The 16701-nt window shown below is 35.6% G+C and overlaps 1 protein-coding gene and 1 pseudogene across 2 annotated transcripts; one reads left to right on the forward strand and one right to left on the reverse strand.

The window, feature by feature from the left end:
• Positions 1-592: 592 nt before the first annotated feature.
• On the reverse strand, positions 593-16499 carry LOC123683203 (major royal jelly protein 2-like). 2 transcript variants are annotated; one of them, XM_045622106.1, is made up of 8 exons: positions 16345-16499; positions 7288-7503; positions 6739-6929; positions 6584-6679; positions 4775-5003; positions 3361-3539; positions 2381-2566; positions 593-787 (listed from the first exon to the last, which is right to left on the reverse strand). In XM_045622106.1, the coding sequence occupies exons 1-8, from the start codon at positions 16409-16411 to the stop codon at positions 638-640; spliced, it is 1314 nt and encodes a 437-aa protein (XP_045478062.1). In that variant the 5' UTR covers positions 16412-16499; the 3' UTR covers positions 593-637. The 2 variants fall into 2 exon arrangements, with proteins under 2 accessions (XP_045478062.1, XP_045478063.1); XM_045622107.1 differs by lacking the exon at positions 16345-16499 and adding an exon at positions 12129-12285.
• LOC123683205 lies at positions 1465-1963 on the forward strand (annotated as a pseudogene).
• Positions 16500-16701: the final 202 nt, after the last annotated feature.

Here is a 16701-nt window from a genome sequence, read left to right on the forward strand (position 1 = left end):
CCGGACACCCTGTATAAATACACTTCACCAATGAATTAACGCTCTACTAAGAATTAAGCAAGAGTTTAAGATACATTCTTGTTAAAACTGCTTGTCTAATTTGGAAATTTTCTTATTTGAATGACAGGTTATTGTTTTCTCCTGAACTTTAGTGTGTAAACCGTATGCTCATAAAAACCATATTTTATAGCCTGTTTTTTCATCAAATTTGTAAAGTGTTACACTTACATTATCAAGCTGGAATTATACTTACACTTTACCTTATCGTTTTTCAAATTTTTTTTCTTTGATTCACTTCATTATCATTCTCATTACTCGAGAAACACCATTTTATAGTATGATATGATTTTATGGAAAATGAAGATGGAAGTGGACGGAGAAAAAAGTGATATGACCCTGGATGTGCCATATATGAGCCAGGCCCGGGGCTTATTGAGTAACGTGGTACTAGTCAATAGTGGCCGAATTTTGATATTCAATTCTCAAACAACTTTAAACCAAAGGAAGGATCGTTATATGATTTCATGATACATAAATAGGTCATCATTTTAAAGATATATAGAAAAGTGAGTAGCTTCAAAAAAAAAACTTCGGTTATCGTATCTTTATTATTGCTTCAGTGTTTATATATTTGAACTCAACTACACTTCCGCTTCGTGAAATGATTCAGCTGCAACTTGAGTACTCTGAAGTTCACCTCTTTAGGATTTAGTGTACCCAGTGAGACCTTTTGGAACCGTGAAGTTACAACAAATAAGTCCTGGTTATGTCGAAAACTATCTCTCACCTAGAACAAAAAAGACTAGAATTGAATTCGCTCCATGGAACATGGAACACAAAAGAAGAGCACATAAATACGACTAATATCCCTTTAGCATATGCCAACTGTGAATTGGTCGCTAGCTGAAACTAGTAGGTGTATAACTTCACAGTAAAAACAAATACTATCTATACTCATTAAATTAATCAGAAAATAAGTAACTTTTGACAGCTTGGAATCTTTGACCATAAGTGGAGTTAGGTTAGATAAATGAAAATTAAGCCATGGCATAGCATGATCAATGAGATTTGCAACATCAATATAAGTGATTAATCTCGAAATAGGTATTTGTAATAAATGAATGAATACTGAGAAATCGATAAGCTTTTATATCATATAAAGGACCTGAATGTATGAAAAATGGTTACATGTGAATTTCAAATGATAGGTAGTATTGTTTTTTTGTAGACTTTGATGCCCTTAATGAGAAAAGCTAATCAGAAGACACTAGTCAACACTAGTTCCCAAGTTATATGGTGTTCAAAGCAGAGAGCGATAAAAGATATGAATGAAATGTTATCATAACTTTTGAACTAAGAAACATATTTGAATAGTTTTCGCGTTACTTTGGAGCTAAAAGGGCTGTTCTTCATTGATGGCTATGGTTTTTTTTTTGTGAAGATATTATCTCTTCCTAACCTGTCACTAGCTAAATCGAAATGGCCAAAACGCCTAAAGTAGAGAAAAAAGCTGAAATAGCTTCTGCTGAAGAAAAAACTAGCAGTAGTAAAAAATAGAAGAATCAAGGAGAGGCATGGTAGATTATACGCTAAAGCCATCTTTACTAGTAGCAAACGTGGTTTGAGGGATCAACACGAAAACACTGCTCTCCTTAAAAAAGAAGGAACTTCAGCCAAACAAGACAGTTGGTTTTATGTTGGTAAAAAATGCGTGTATGTGTACAAAGCCAAAAACAAGACCTGTGTTCCCGGTAAACTCAAGTCAGTGACATCTAAAGTAAGGGCCATATGGGGAAAAGTAACTAGGCCCCATGGTACAAGTGGAGCAGTAAGAGCTAAATTTAATAGAAATCTGCCTGCCAAAGCTATGGGACATCGCATCAGGATTATGTTGTATCCATCATCAATTTACAGATGCTGTATCCATCATCAACCTAAATGTTTTTAACTTTAAGACCAATTTATCGTTTGTACCTATGAGTTACATGACTAAGCGGAAAACGTATCTGAAATATTATAGGCAAAATAATTCAATAACACCATTCTTGAATGGCAAGTCTCCCTGCTCTGAAGTGGGATTCAGCCAGTACCATTGGCTACAATGTTATATGGATATCTCTGTTCCATTTTGATAATTTATCAATGCCATAAACTTAGAGGTCTTGCAGGGTGTTTCGTGGGGTGGCATTTCGAACATTTTCAAGCAAAGCTGTGCTTAAGTACTTCGTGTTCAGCTGATGACCCGCATACCTCAGAAACCATAAAATGCTTGCGATACCTACATACAGCTTATGAAAAGGAATTTAGGAGGTAAAGGTAGGCCTTACTGGTGCGTCTTAATCAAACGAGAAGATAAAAAGTTGCTATCTTTGACTTTTACCTTCATTCCGCTGGTGAATTGAAGTATTGTGTGGTTATTCGATAAAGTTCGAATATGTCTGGGACCATATTCAGTTGCAGTATCCCAACAGTTTAGTGTAACTTCATTCACATCTCCGAAGTATAAAATTCCATATTTATCGATAGCCTCCGCTGGACTTTGCGATCTTCGTCGTCCTCTGTAGGTCTGCAACAATCAACATAAAAGATCATAATGTTATAAATAATATAAAATTGGCTAACACCTGCACTTGGTAATGAATGAAGAAAATACAAAAAAAAAAAATAAGTAGGATTTTCAAATGTGTAATATCATACGATATTTATTATTTATCTGGTTAATGTATCAACAAAATGCCATCAACATAACCATTGTCAAACAATGCAATGACGTGGAAATCTTCTGTTGGACAATGGTTATGTTGATGGCATTTTGCTGATACATTAACCAGATAAATAATTAATATTATTGAAATATTAATGTAATATTAATTACACACTTGGATATCGTACTTCTTTTTCTTTTCGTATTTTCTCGATCATAATGTTATTATTTCAAGGATCTATTGAACATTGATTTCAATATGACCTCCAAACTACAAAGTGAGCCATTTCAAATTTGCATTTTTGATCGGGTGTAAATCAAAACTAATGAATATTTTATTAATATTATGAAGTTCAGAAACTGCATGAACTTTGTGAACCTTCATACCGAGTTCTTTGCTCAAAATTCTTCAGAGAAGTGTGGGAAATAACATCATAGGTATCTTGATTCGTTCAAGAGTTACAGGGCGTTTCTGAAAAATTTCTTACTGTTTTAAATATTACGCTTTATCTTTGTTGCTGTTCGAGATATCAAAAAAATTATACATTTTAGATTTAAATAGGATTTACGGAATATTGTCAGACCGAAATAACCAATACAAAATTCGAAAGCTAAATGGCCCACCCGTTATTATTATTTGGAATATTAGAGCTTACGTGAAAAACATCTGGCGAAGAATTGGGATTATCTTTGAATTGTGATTCATTCCTAAGTTCAGAAATTTTCACTGCATGCTCAGTATTACTGGACATTGCGTGGTAGAACAGCTTTTTAGGTTCTTGTCCGCCGTTCATTGCCATTCCCAATATGCCATCCATCAGATCGAAACTTTCTCCTGCCAAAAAAAAAATTATTTCAAGTACGAAATTTAGACGAAATTTTCTGGAAGAAAATTGGAACAAGTGGTTGAGGTGAAATGTTCAATTAGGATTAGGAGTTCATCATGTCAAGTAGCTTTATACAACAATTTCACTTGAGAATCAAGCTCGTGACAAATTACATACCTGACTCTTGACTTGATTGATTTGAGATATTTATTACTTGACTTGATTTTATTTGGGCTTGAGTCGCACTGCATATATTTTTGCAAGCTCATGCGCGTTTAGATGAAATAATCATCTTCAAGGGATAAAAATAGTGAATTTGACACGGAATCCCTGAGTTTATTCGACAAATCTCTAAAGTCGAGCAACTGGAATGGTTTGGTTTATGAAATAGACATATTTCTGACTGAACAACATGTTGGCAGTTCTGAAGATGGTTAAAAATAGTGGAAGAGACATAAAAACGTTTTTCCAAATTTGGCTAAAATGGCCAGAGATTTTTTATCATTACCATCATCTTGACTTACTATCGAAAAACAAGACACAGCTGCTCTGTCTATTACGAAAATCTGCAATAGATTAGGCGAAAAGTCAGTAAGATGCCTCATGTGTCTTGGATTCTGAATGGAAAATGATGTGGTCAAACAATGCTTGGGGGTTTTTTAAAATTAGGAAACTATATTTGTTTTATATTTTGTTATGTTTCAAGGCGATTTCATTTATGTTTCCATACCGAAATATGTAGTTGATATTTTTGGTTCTTTTATTCGAAAAGTTTCATGAATAAAAGTGTTTATCTTCTCATTTCAACATTTTTTCACTAAACAATAAAACTGCTAAAAATCAAGTAGCTTGATAAAATGTACTAGATTTTTCAACTACTTGATAAATAAATAATTGACTCGACTTGAAATTGAAAAGCTACTAAGTACTCGACTTGAACTTGACTCGATTTCAAGTCAAGCCAAGTCAAGTAGCTTGAATATCAAGGCAAGCCGTGAATCTCTGATTAAGATTGTTACTCCTAGCAGCTTCGGGGCAGGTTTGGATTTAGAATCCCGAAGTTTATAAGAAAATATGATGAATGGAATACCAATTTCTCATAAGATACGACAAGCTCGGATCCTGGATGAAAATAAGTTGTAAAAGGAGAAACTATATATAGAGAATCATTGCTTATGGTGCTTACGAAATAAAAACCTTGCAGTATGAATGAGTGATCAGAAAAATAATAAAAAATCCATACCTAGAATGGTGTAAGTACCCCAATTGGGGTCAGGATACATAGTTTTATCTTGAATCCTCCAAGAACTGTTTCTCACTTGATCGTAAACGATCAGGCTATTAGCTTGGCAATCAGCTGCGTATACGAAGGGATTTAGACAACCATCTGTAACATCCACTACTGGGGTAACCAATAGAGAATTCGACTGAAGCAGGTTAGCAGGTATTTCATATCTGTAGACAACTTGATTCTGAAAATATATAAAAGCGCATCATATGAGAAATTTTTTAGTTTACACAATTTCGAGAAACTGAAATAGGCATAGTTTTTTATTTAACCTACTGGAATGTATGTAGGGATACCATATGCATAGCTGGGCATGCTTTCGGTGCAATTTGTATAGTCTACATCAAGGTGTAAAGTTCACTATTCGTTTATGAGATATAGGGTTTTTTAGGCATTTTATCGAAAATTTTCAACCCATAAAACCATTGAAGGCTTCAATAATAATGATTTAGTCTTAGATGATGATCGATATTGAATTCTATAATTAATAATCATTAACGTAGGCCTGGGCTGAAACTATTAATTCAATATATCTTTCACACCCCCTCCTTTGAAGCGTCGTAGATATCGGTAGGGGAGTGTGTAGTGACTTTTTTCTTGTCCGAGAGACGGCTTGACTGCGCATCTATCGGAAAATCGAAACTACTTGGGATATAAACCAGGACCGTTGCCCCGTTTGTAGATGTAAGGTGTATTCGGAAGGAATCACCGAGTGCCAAACTGTCGATTCCATCAGTGATCTTGGGATGAAACCAATCCTTTGAGATCTCCACCATCAGAAATGGTTGAAAACACTACGCCAAAATCAAAAGAAATCTCCTGGTATGCCGAAAAAAGATCTTTATCTTTATGGAGCAACTACATGGGATGCGCCATCTCAAATGCGCATCCACCAAAGTCAAGTCAAGCCAGATCTCATATGTATTCCAATTTCATAATTGAACGAGTAATAATATGAAATTATAGTTCCGAATAGAAATACCAAATCTAGGTATCCTTAAAAATCAGGTACGTATTCAGGCCCGATCTTTAGGGGGGGTTGACTTTTAGAAATATATGTTTCAGAATTTGAGTCGAATTTTTGACAATCTTGTAATAATTTTGGCCTAAGTATGTCAAATTCTATGTGGGTTAGCAACATTTTATGGGGGGCCGGTCCATCTGTGGGGGAATGTTCCTCCAGTTCTCCACTCTGGATCCAGGCTTTTTGGAAATAGATGTCTCCATTTAGATTATTCCTCCATACTACACTCCATATTACACTTGTCTTCCAATTAATTTTCAAATGTACAAATATACAAATCTCATTCTGTCTGTAGATACATTGTATCGATTTAATGAGCGTATTGGTAATCCAAGGTTTGCTGGACTTGAATTAACGAAAAACCAAGATTTCTTCAAACATTCCCTCAGTTTATCAATGTACGAAAATTTGCATTGAAAATTGGCATATCACTTGATGAAAACTTTAAATTGAAATACTTATTCCAAATTTGAGTTGAATATCTTGAGAAGAGAAGATGCCATGAGAAAAAATTGAAAAAAAAAATCAAACTTCAACACCTTGTATGTCAAAAACAAAGCGGTTGCAGGACCATCTTTATAGGACTTTTTTCTTAAAATGATCCAAGAAATCTATAATTTTCGATTGTACCTCCAAATTAGATTCACCCCAATTATATCTCCTATAAATTTAACTGCTGTTAACAGCAGCTTTATCCTTCAGGATCAAACGACGAGTATTTAATTCTGTTTGAAACTTACGGTTTTCAGATCAAAAGCTATGATCTGTGGGGAACAGATTAGGTCATCCTGATAGCTTCCATTGTCGAGTACCCACAACCTTCCACAAGTATCAATCTGCAATAAATAATAATATAATAATTTTAATTGCGTTTTAGATACTAAAACATACGAACCTCTACTCTAAACACAGAAATCAATCTATCACGAAGACATTTTGTGGGATCTCTATGCCAACTCCAATTGGGATAGGGCTCAATCACATTATTGCTGCCAATCTTCTCATTTGTAACTTTGCCGAGAGTCGCTGGTATCCCAGCTTGAAACCTTGGCGTTGTTACGAAATATTGTCGTCTTTTTTCATCGCCTAAAATAATATAAATACTTAAGCTGAAGAATCAATTTTTTTTTTCAACTGGCAATAGTAATATTCATAACATGAAGTATACACTCTGAATAGTTATACGAGAAAAATTACTGAATGTAAAATATCTCAAAAATAGAACCGATGCGATGGACAAAATCTGATGGATGAATCGGATTCTTCACCAAAAATTTAAACTTATAAACTCCACATCCTTCTATGTGAAAGTCCATTTCGAAAATTCAGTATACCTATTCATCTATAGCTATCGAAAGTACCAATACAAACTGCATTCTATGCACACACACAATCTCAAAGAGTTACAGACAAAACCTTAACATATTATGAACTGCCAACTTACCGTTGAAAGCTACATCAACGTCAATGATAACAGGCACACCAGGTATGAAATTTTCACAATCTATATCCTTTTGTCTCTCCTCCTGATTCGGATATTTATATTCCACTTGGGTCCATTCGAATATAGCTTGGGGGCCAACTGATTGAGGCACTGGCAATGCAGATTGAGTGAACGACACAAGTATGGTCGAACATATAAAACATATCCAATTCCACCCTGTTGGTTTTAAAAGAAATTATATTAATTAGAAGAAAGAAATTTCATTCCGTTTGGTTAATAACATTATTCACACAAATACTAGAAATTGAGAAGAGTGCCAGTCAAAAATGTACTCCAGAAAATACGCATATATGGTAAAAATAAATATTATTAATATGCGAACCGACAAGAAATGAACATTAATGTCCGTACCTCTCCATCGCAAACCTAATATAATCGTCCGATTTGTCGTCTTCTGTGTTCATTGAATATACCTTGAAACGAATCGACGCTGAAGATGATATTTGGCCTTTTTTTCTTTCAATGCCACCAGTATCCTTCAGTCAAAGGCAGCAGTTCGAAAAAATTTGATTGTGGATGATGAAGAGTTGTCCATTTTCTGATTCCGAAAGAAAACGTAAATAAAACACACTCATTTAAAATATCGATGGAATTTTTCTTCTTCTTCTTCTTCTTCCATTAGACCTTGAGGTCTGTTTGCTATGGAGGTCGCCTCAGTGGGGTATGGCTTCAGGAGATAGAACTCCAGCTATCTTTCCTTCATTTGGGTGGTCTTCCTAAAGGTCGTTGGTTTGCTGGTTTCCCGTCCTAAGCAATGTATGCTAATCTGTTGTGGTCCATTCTTTTTACGTGGTTCCCCATCTCACTATATCTTCCACTTTTCAAATAGTTTTAATATCGATGTTTCTTATACTCTGGCTTTTAACGTCTTTCCTTAAATGATTCTGAGGGTTTTCATTTCTCATCTCCGCTATTTTTAGGATGCTCTCCGTTTTTTTCGTATCAGCTCGAGTCTCGATACCTTAGGTTAAAACCTGTCTGTCACAGGATTTATATAAACGCACTTTACCATCAACATGCATATGCTTCTTGTCCCGAACAACATCTTTCAGACAGCCAGATATTACTGAGGCTTTGTTGACCTGTGATATGATGTCTTCTATCGGATTGTTATTGTAGAATATATCCGCTCCTAAGTTAAGGACCTTCACCACTTGTTCAACTATCCTATCATCTTTAACGACTCTACATATCAATAGCCTAAATATTGTGCGCGTCAAGGAATAGATAAATTTTGATCTTCTTCAACACTCTACTTATAGATAGTAGTCTCGTACAGATGGTCTTTGATACGACTTGTTTGAATAATTTGAATTCCTCTAGCTCCTTCTGCCCACTTACCTGGCCTTTCGTTTTCTTCTCCGTGACTTTGTTCGGGTTGGTAATAATTAAACTCTTTCAATTATTTACATATATTTACAAAGCCACAAAAACAGTACAAACAAAGTATGTACGGTACTGAATTTCGTCTTTAACCCGAGTGTTAATTACTGGAAACGTCTTCGATATGTCACGTCTTCGTCTTATTACAAGTTTCGGTCGTCTCGTCTTTAACTCGATCGCGACTAGTCTTAATCTACTCCGCGAACCGTATTTACGTCGTACGTCTTAAGTTGGCCGACCAAACTTACTCTTAACTCGTCTCAGACTTGACTTGAAACGTCGACCGGCTGGAACCTACTTGCCTCCCCTGAATATCGACTTCCCTTCTTTCGGCTTGACCCCACCCTTAGCACCCGATATCGGGGAAAGTACCATCTCTCTAGTCCAATAAAAGTTTTGCTCACAAAGCTCTTCGCAGATTCCTGGAAATCGAATATTCTCGAAGGACTAGAACCTGATACACAGATGTGACACATCTGGTACAACCGTCTTGTCTTCGATCTTTCCTAACCTCAGTAAATCTCCTAAGATTTACAATCGAGTAATCGACCTGACATGTCTTCGACATCTCGAAGAATTAACACTTGCTTTCTAAGTTATATACAAAAGTAATTCGTTCCCTGTAAATTCATTGAAACTGTTATGCCCTCGACACTTGAAGAAACTAATAGGTCTCCAAGCATTCTGTTGACCATCTAAATTATTCACAGAATCACAAGATCTCGGTGGCCAATTGTGATTTTTTTTCATAGAGAAATAACATGGTCAGGAAACTTTCCTTGCAAAATTGCGATTGTTTAATTACTTGTAATGTATGTAGCGGCGTCTTTATGGATATAACCGTTGTCCAAGTCAATATCTTTCAATTCCGGTCATGAAAACTCGATAGCGCAATCCATTAACCGTAATAGCACGAACTTCAATTCCGATTGAGGTGACCCCAAAAACCACACTTATCAGTGGCACGTTGAAGATGTAGAGGCTTTTCAATAATCATTCTTGAATTTTCCACAAATACAATGATTCTGCTGATTATAAACGTAACCTTTCGAAGTGAAATTGGGCCTCAGTACCGAAGATGATTGTTTGATAAAAATCCCAGTCATGTTGATGCTTTTCAAGGATCCAATCAGCAAAGATACAACGTTGCTGGTGATCTGCTCTAGTCAGGGCCGGCGTTAAGGGTGAAACAGTGAAGCGACTGTTTCAGGCACCTCTTTTCGAAGGGCGGCAAGTTAGCCCAGTTTGTGGCCGCCCTTTCATATTTCTGAAGAGATATAGTCTATATTCTTGAAAAACACCATGGGGTTGATCCGCTTTGCTGCGTTCATCAACATTCCCTGCAATAAAAATCTCCAAACCGTCTTCACTAAGCCGCCTGTTCAATAAATAACACATGGCAATCCAACCAATATAAACAGCATTGCCTATTACCCTAATTGAATGAGTGATGGAATGTATTTCAGAAAGACGAAAAACAATACTTTGAATTACGTGAAAGTTGTTTACACATTCAACATATGGAAAATTCCTACGATTCTTCATTCGAAACTAGTTACTGTTAAATGCTAAATGTTTTCAGTGGAACATATGTTTTTAATCCCATTTAGTTTATAAAGCTTTGGATGCCTTACTGCCCTTTGTATCTTGTGGTGTGATAGGTAATCTTTCATCAGTGTCGCAGTGTCTTGTGAATGTGAGAATCAGATATATTACTTACGCATTGTTCATCGGCGTCGAAGAAATCCAGGAATTCATTGTAGGTAAAAATGTCAGAAGAAAAAGAAAGCAAGTGGAAACGGCTTCAGAAAGAAGCGATTAGAAAAAACGCTACAGAAATGAAAAATTGGGGGATATTTTTTCACCAGGGGCTCAAAAAATTCCTTGCTTCAGGCGCCAAAATTGCTCGCGCTGGCCCTGGCTCTAGTTCTTGTGAACTGGACTATAAAAGCATTAATACCTAAGTCTTTCGGCAAAAAACCTGAATATTGTCGTTTGTATCCAAGATCGACAAGGAATCAATGAACTATACGGGCTACATCGTCATTATTCTCAGTAGCTCTTGAGCGACGCACGCAGTTTCGATTCTTCACATAACTAACTGGTTCCAACAGCTAAAATATTTTTCCACCTCAGTTACCCTATTGCCGGCCGATAATGTGCTTCACGACTACAGAAAAGTGGTTTATTTTTGAAAACCATAACTGCAACATTTTCATCATTTTTTAGTAACGGATGTTTTTTTTTCGAGGTCTATAACTTTAAGTTGGCCTTACTGTTCAAGATGGCGACCGACTTAACAGCGGTCAAGTGATTTATTCTCAGTTTGGTTTGGCCATTCATCATGAATAGACTCACGCCTGAACATCGCTTGCAAATAGTGCAATTTTATTTCGAAAATAATGGTTCTGTGCGGAATACGTATCGCGCACTACGTCCATTTTATTTTGTTTAGCGATGAAGTGCACTTCTGGTTGAATGGCTACGTCAACAAACAAAACTGCCGCATTTGGAGTGGAGCTAATCCTCAAGTGTATGTCGAAACACCGTTACATTCAGAAAAACTGACTATTTTGTCCGTACTTCTTCAAAAACGATGATGGCCAGAACGTTACAGTCAATGGTGATCGGTATAGAGCCATGATTACTGACTTTTTCATTCCTGAATTGAACAACCATGATGTCCAGGAGCTGTGGTTCCAACAAGACGGCGCAACATGTCACACAGCTCGTGCCACAATCGATTTATTGAAAGACACGTTTGGTGACCGCCTAATTTCACGTTTTGGACCTGTGAAATGGCCTCCAAGATGTTGTGATTTAACCGTTAGACTACTTTCTGTGGGGCTATGTAAAGTCATTGGTCTATGCGGATAAGCCACAATCCCTTGACCATTTGGAAGACAACATCCGCCGTGTTATTGCCGATATACGGCCACAAATGTTGGAAAAAGTCATCGAAAATTGGACGTCCAGATTGGACTACATCGGAGCCAGCCGTGGTGGTCATATGCCAGAAATTATATTTAAAATGTAATGCCACAAGATTATCTTGCGGATAAATAGAATTAATGTAAATCGAATAATCCATCGTTGTTTTATTGCAATTTAAAGTTCTATAGCTCTAAAAAAACACCCCTTATATTTTAAAATTCAAATGCGTCGAACGCGTGTATCGGTCAACTTTCAATAATAGCGTAGTTTTCACTTCAAAATGTCAAAAGTTGACAGCTGCGAAAGTGACAGCTGCCCAGATATTTAAAATAAACCACTCATTGGAAAAACCCTATATTTCCATTGATTTATTTCATTGGCTGATAATCTGTAACTACTTTGGACATGTTAAACTCCTTCGACATAAGAGTTTTTATATGAAATATTGGAAAACCTATACTTACGGCAATTCATCTTCAAACACCGGGTTAACTCTACTGATGGGAATAGAATCTAATCGCTTAATATATGGTAGAAAAACATTACACGTTCTCAGAAAATAAAATATCACTTAGAATGTTCAAATGCGTATAACACGAAATTCACTTTATCAGCGTTACAGTACGGAAATATGTAGATATGGTAAAATAATTCCTTTGTTGAGACTAATTATGCTGGAATCACCCAATTCTTCGGAAATATATGTAATTTTTTATCACTTGCCATAAAAAAATTAGAATGACTAGACATAATCTTCGAATTGTTGTTGAATTAAGATAAGCCATCATACCACAACAGCTATTTATTCTTTTTGAATTAATATTTAAGGGTAGTTGATATATTATTTTGCCGAAAAAAACCGGAAATATGTAAATGAAGCACATCCAGAGTAAGACAAATTTTCTATCCCATTTTTCCCTTTTTTGAATGCACTGTACCACACATAAGTAAGTAACACATCACTGAATGAGTGCCGAGCCTGACGCACAAATGACACCACCAGCTAGTGCCATACCACTTCTTTTTTCGTTAGTACCAAGCTTCAAAAGATGTCGAAAAAAACAGAATTAAGGTTTTCACAAAAATTAAGTGATGGTTTCACATAACAACTGAACGAAGTAACAAGTTATTTGACAATTATGGCACCAGCCTACTATTCAAACATAAAAATAGAAAGGAAGTTCAAATTTGCGTAGCTAGACTCGATATTTCTGTAGAGTGTGATACATTATTGAATTCATATTTTTTTTCTTTATCACCTCACAAGGTGAACCAATATGGGGTCCATAAGAAAAAAGTTGACTATCGCGTCTCTGAAACAATAGAAAACAGAAAAAATCTGATAACACCCTTAGAATCTCTATACATATTGGATGATGATTACAAACCGAAATTCGTGAAATTATCTCCAGAAACAAATGAGTTACCTATACAGAAAAAAAGAAAATCTCGATTTTCGCCTTTTCGAGATATCTCGGGAACCTTTGCAGATAACGGTTTTTTTTATCGAGGTATATAACTTTAAGTCAGCATTACTGTTCAAGATTGCAACCGATTCAACAGCTGTCAAGTGACTTATTCTCAGTTTGGTTTGGCAATTCATCATGAAGAGACGCACGCCTGAACAACGCTTGCAAATAGTGCAATTTTATTTCGAAATAATGGTTCTGTGCGGAATACATATCGCGCACTACGTCCATTTTATTTTGTTTAGCGATGAAGCGCACTTCTGGTTAAATGGCTACGTCAACAAACAAAACTGCCGCATTTGAAGTGATGCTAATCCTCAAGTGTATGTCGAAACACCGTTACATCCAGAAAAACTGACTGTTTGGTGCGCTTTATGGGCTGGTGGAATCATTGGTCCGTACTTCTTCAAAAACGATGATGGCCAGAACGTTACAGTTGATGGTGATCCGTATAGAGCCATGATTACTAACTTTTCCATTCCTGAATTGAACAACCATGATGTCCAGGAGCTGTGGTTCCAACAAGACGGCGCAACATGTCACACAGCTCGTGCCACAAACGATTTATTGCAAGACACGTTTGGTGACCGCCTAATTTCACGTTTTGGACCTGTGAATTGGCCTCCAAGATCTTGTGATTTAACACCGCTAGACTACTTTCTGTGGGGCTATGTAAAGTCATTGGTCTATGCGGATAAGCCACAAACCCTTGACCATTTGGAAGACAACATTCGCCGTGTTATTGCCGATATACGGCCACAAATGTTGGAAAAAGTCATCGAAAATTGGACGTCCAGATTGGACTACATCCGAACCAGCCGTGGCGGTCATATGCCAGAACTCATATTCAAAATGTGATGCCACAAGATTATCTTGCGGATAAATAAAATTCATGTCAATCGAAAAATCCATCGTTGTTTCATTGCAATTTAAAGTTCTATAGCTCTAAAAAAAACCCCCCTTTATTTCAGATCTATTTACACCAACACCCTCATCCCTAAATGAGGCAACTTTTTTATAATTAAAACCACCCTGCATTTCTTACGGTTTTCGATATCCCTGTGGTGCCCCTCTATATAGTTCTAAACCTGTATAAAAAATAAATTTTCCTACAACTGCTATTGAAAGAAGCGTATTCTCCACAGCTTACTCAATTTCAAAACTATTTATTGCTCATACTGTAGGAAATATTATTCCCCACGGCACTTTGCCCACACCTCGCTTGGTAGACCAATGAAATTGGGCTTTTGAGTCGTTTCTATGGAAACGCAATAAATAAGCACATACTGTCAACGAAGGCCATTTTGATTTGAATCGAGTCCATTACTTGAATTATTGAAATTTGAGCATTTGTAGGAAAACTATAGTGTGCAACATGTGGAGAATAGTTATTTATAATACAAGTGCAGAAGGCATTGATATTCTTCCACGAGTTCAAAATTCAAAAACGAGCCACGAAGTGGCGAGTTTTGGAATGAACGAGTGGTAGAATGAGCCTTCTGTACGAGTATTATACATTATTTTCTCTAATTCATTGCATTTTCATTGAAATTAATGAAATATTTCCATAAATATATTTTCCTACAACAGCTATGAAAAGTAGCGTATTCTGCATAGTTTACTCAATTGCAAAACTATATATTGCGCATACTGTGGGAAATATTATTCCCTACGGCACTTTGCCCACACCTCCCTTGGTAGACCAATGAAATTGGGTTTTTGAGTCGTTTCTATGGAAACGCAATAAATTAGCACATACTGTCAACGAAGGTCATTTTGATTTGAATCATGTCCATTACTTGAATTATTGAAATTTCTGCAGTTGTAGGAAAAGTATAGTGTGCAACATGTGGAGAAAGTCCTTTTCTCGCTCGTGTGTTTGCGGCACTCGCCTTTCAGGCTCGTACCACAAACTTCCACACTCGCGAGAAAAGTTGGACTTTCCCCACTTGTTGCACAATATACTATTTCGTTATTTTTGCATTGAAAAATGTTGGTTGGCAGAACTGATTTCTTTAAGGCAAATTGATGAATTGACAGATAAAGCCGTGGCGGAAAGTTCGGAGTACCAACATAGAATAATAAAATATAACCATGAAAACTGTGCGTTTCTGATATATTCTCGCACGATTTTGTTCTACAAAATGTGGAAGAATGAACGGAATAACCACAGAATTAGAGAAAGTCCTTTTCTCGCTCGTGTGTTTGTGGCACTCGTCTTTCAGGCTCGTGCCACAAACTTCCACACTCGCGAGAAAAGTTGGACTTTCCCCACTTGCTGCACAATATCCTATTGAAAAATATGAAAGAACATAAAAAAAAAGTTTATCTCATGTCTCCTATACAAACCTATACATTGAAGTAACGTTCTGGCCACGAATTTGAATATAATAGCAGTTTACGAGTATTTTGAGTGGACAATAGGGGCCAACTGATGATGAAGGTAAGAAGGTTACCGGTTTTTTTTTCTTTGTTTTTTATATTTATTTATCATATAATCTTGTGTATTCTTCATTTTTGATTTTTTTAAAATGTTTAAATATAAATTTAACAAGTCGTTTCGAATAATGATTAGTAAGAAGTTATTTCAACAACATTGAATATGACATATCATATTTTAAAACATGGGGTATGGTGAACCAAAATGGTTTATATAACGTCAACAGTACATACATTTTAAAATATTGGAGAGTGACTTAGGAAGAAGTTCAATTATATGGAAGAGAAATTAATACTTATCTAGAAATTTTCACTTCAAAGAATAACAGAGTGAAATTTCATGCCTCAAAATCCTTATGTGTTTTTTTTTAATATTTAATAAAAATATGCTTATATGTATATTCTGTTCTTCTTTTTCAATCGCCTACTCTAATTTGTTGAAGAATTTTTATCAAGTAAGGATTGGATTTTTCAAATATTTCCGTGTCAATTCTCATGTAAAATTTTCAGAATTTCATTAAACGCAATTTCATTTGTAATGCATAATGAAACATAGATTTTCCATTGGATATTTTCATCGAATATAATAATAATAATAATTAATAATAGGTATGATATGATCTGATTGATTTTCTACACAACATATGACACAAACACCAATTTATATTTGGAAATTATTTGAAATAGAAATTTTATTTGATCAATGAAGGAATTAAACATAATATGATGAAAATTCGAAATGGTCACATTTAAAAGAGTATTTTATTCTTACTGCGAATCCTCATTCCTGATGGATTGGGAAGAATGAATAATTCAAAATTATAACTTCTTGAGTTCATAATTGTCACACTATCGGTAAGGAATACTTTTGAATAATGAGAAGATCATTTCGCTCAACTATTGGAAACTCTCTGAATCTTATAATTAGCTTAATTTTTTCCGCATCAAATCATGTTTAATTATATATTTCTATGAAGTAAACAGATATTATTCTTTGAATAAATTCAGCACGTTTTATATTTATACGTCAACAACAAACATCATAAAACAATTGGGTTGTAAAAATAATATTTCAAGGCAAATGATGCTTTAGATCAAATGTTACGAGTTCACAGTGATTTCAAAGCAA

The sequence above is a fragment of the Harmonia axyridis genome, chromosome 6 (genome assembly GCF_914767665.1).
Source record: "Harmonia axyridis chromosome 6, icHarAxyr1.1, whole genome shotgun sequence".
Classification (NCBI taxonomy): domain Eukaryota; kingdom Metazoa; phylum Arthropoda; class Insecta; order Coleoptera; family Coccinellidae; genus Harmonia; species Harmonia axyridis.

Excerpts from the sequence above, each read along its gene's own strand:
- LOC123683203 (XM_045622106.1), bottom strand. The coding sequence starts at position 16,411 with ATGAACTCAAGAAGTTATAATTTTGAATTATTCATTCTTCCCAATCCA. Across the intron at positions 6,930-7,287 it reads CGTTGATGTAGCTTTCAACG|GCGATGAAAAAAGACGACAA; the intron begins GTAAGTTGGCAG and ends ATATTATTTTAG. Across the intron at positions 6,680-6,738 it reads TTTCTGTGTTTAGAGTAGAG|ATTGATACTTGTGGAAGGTT; the intron begins GTTCGTATGTTT and ends TATTTATTGCAG.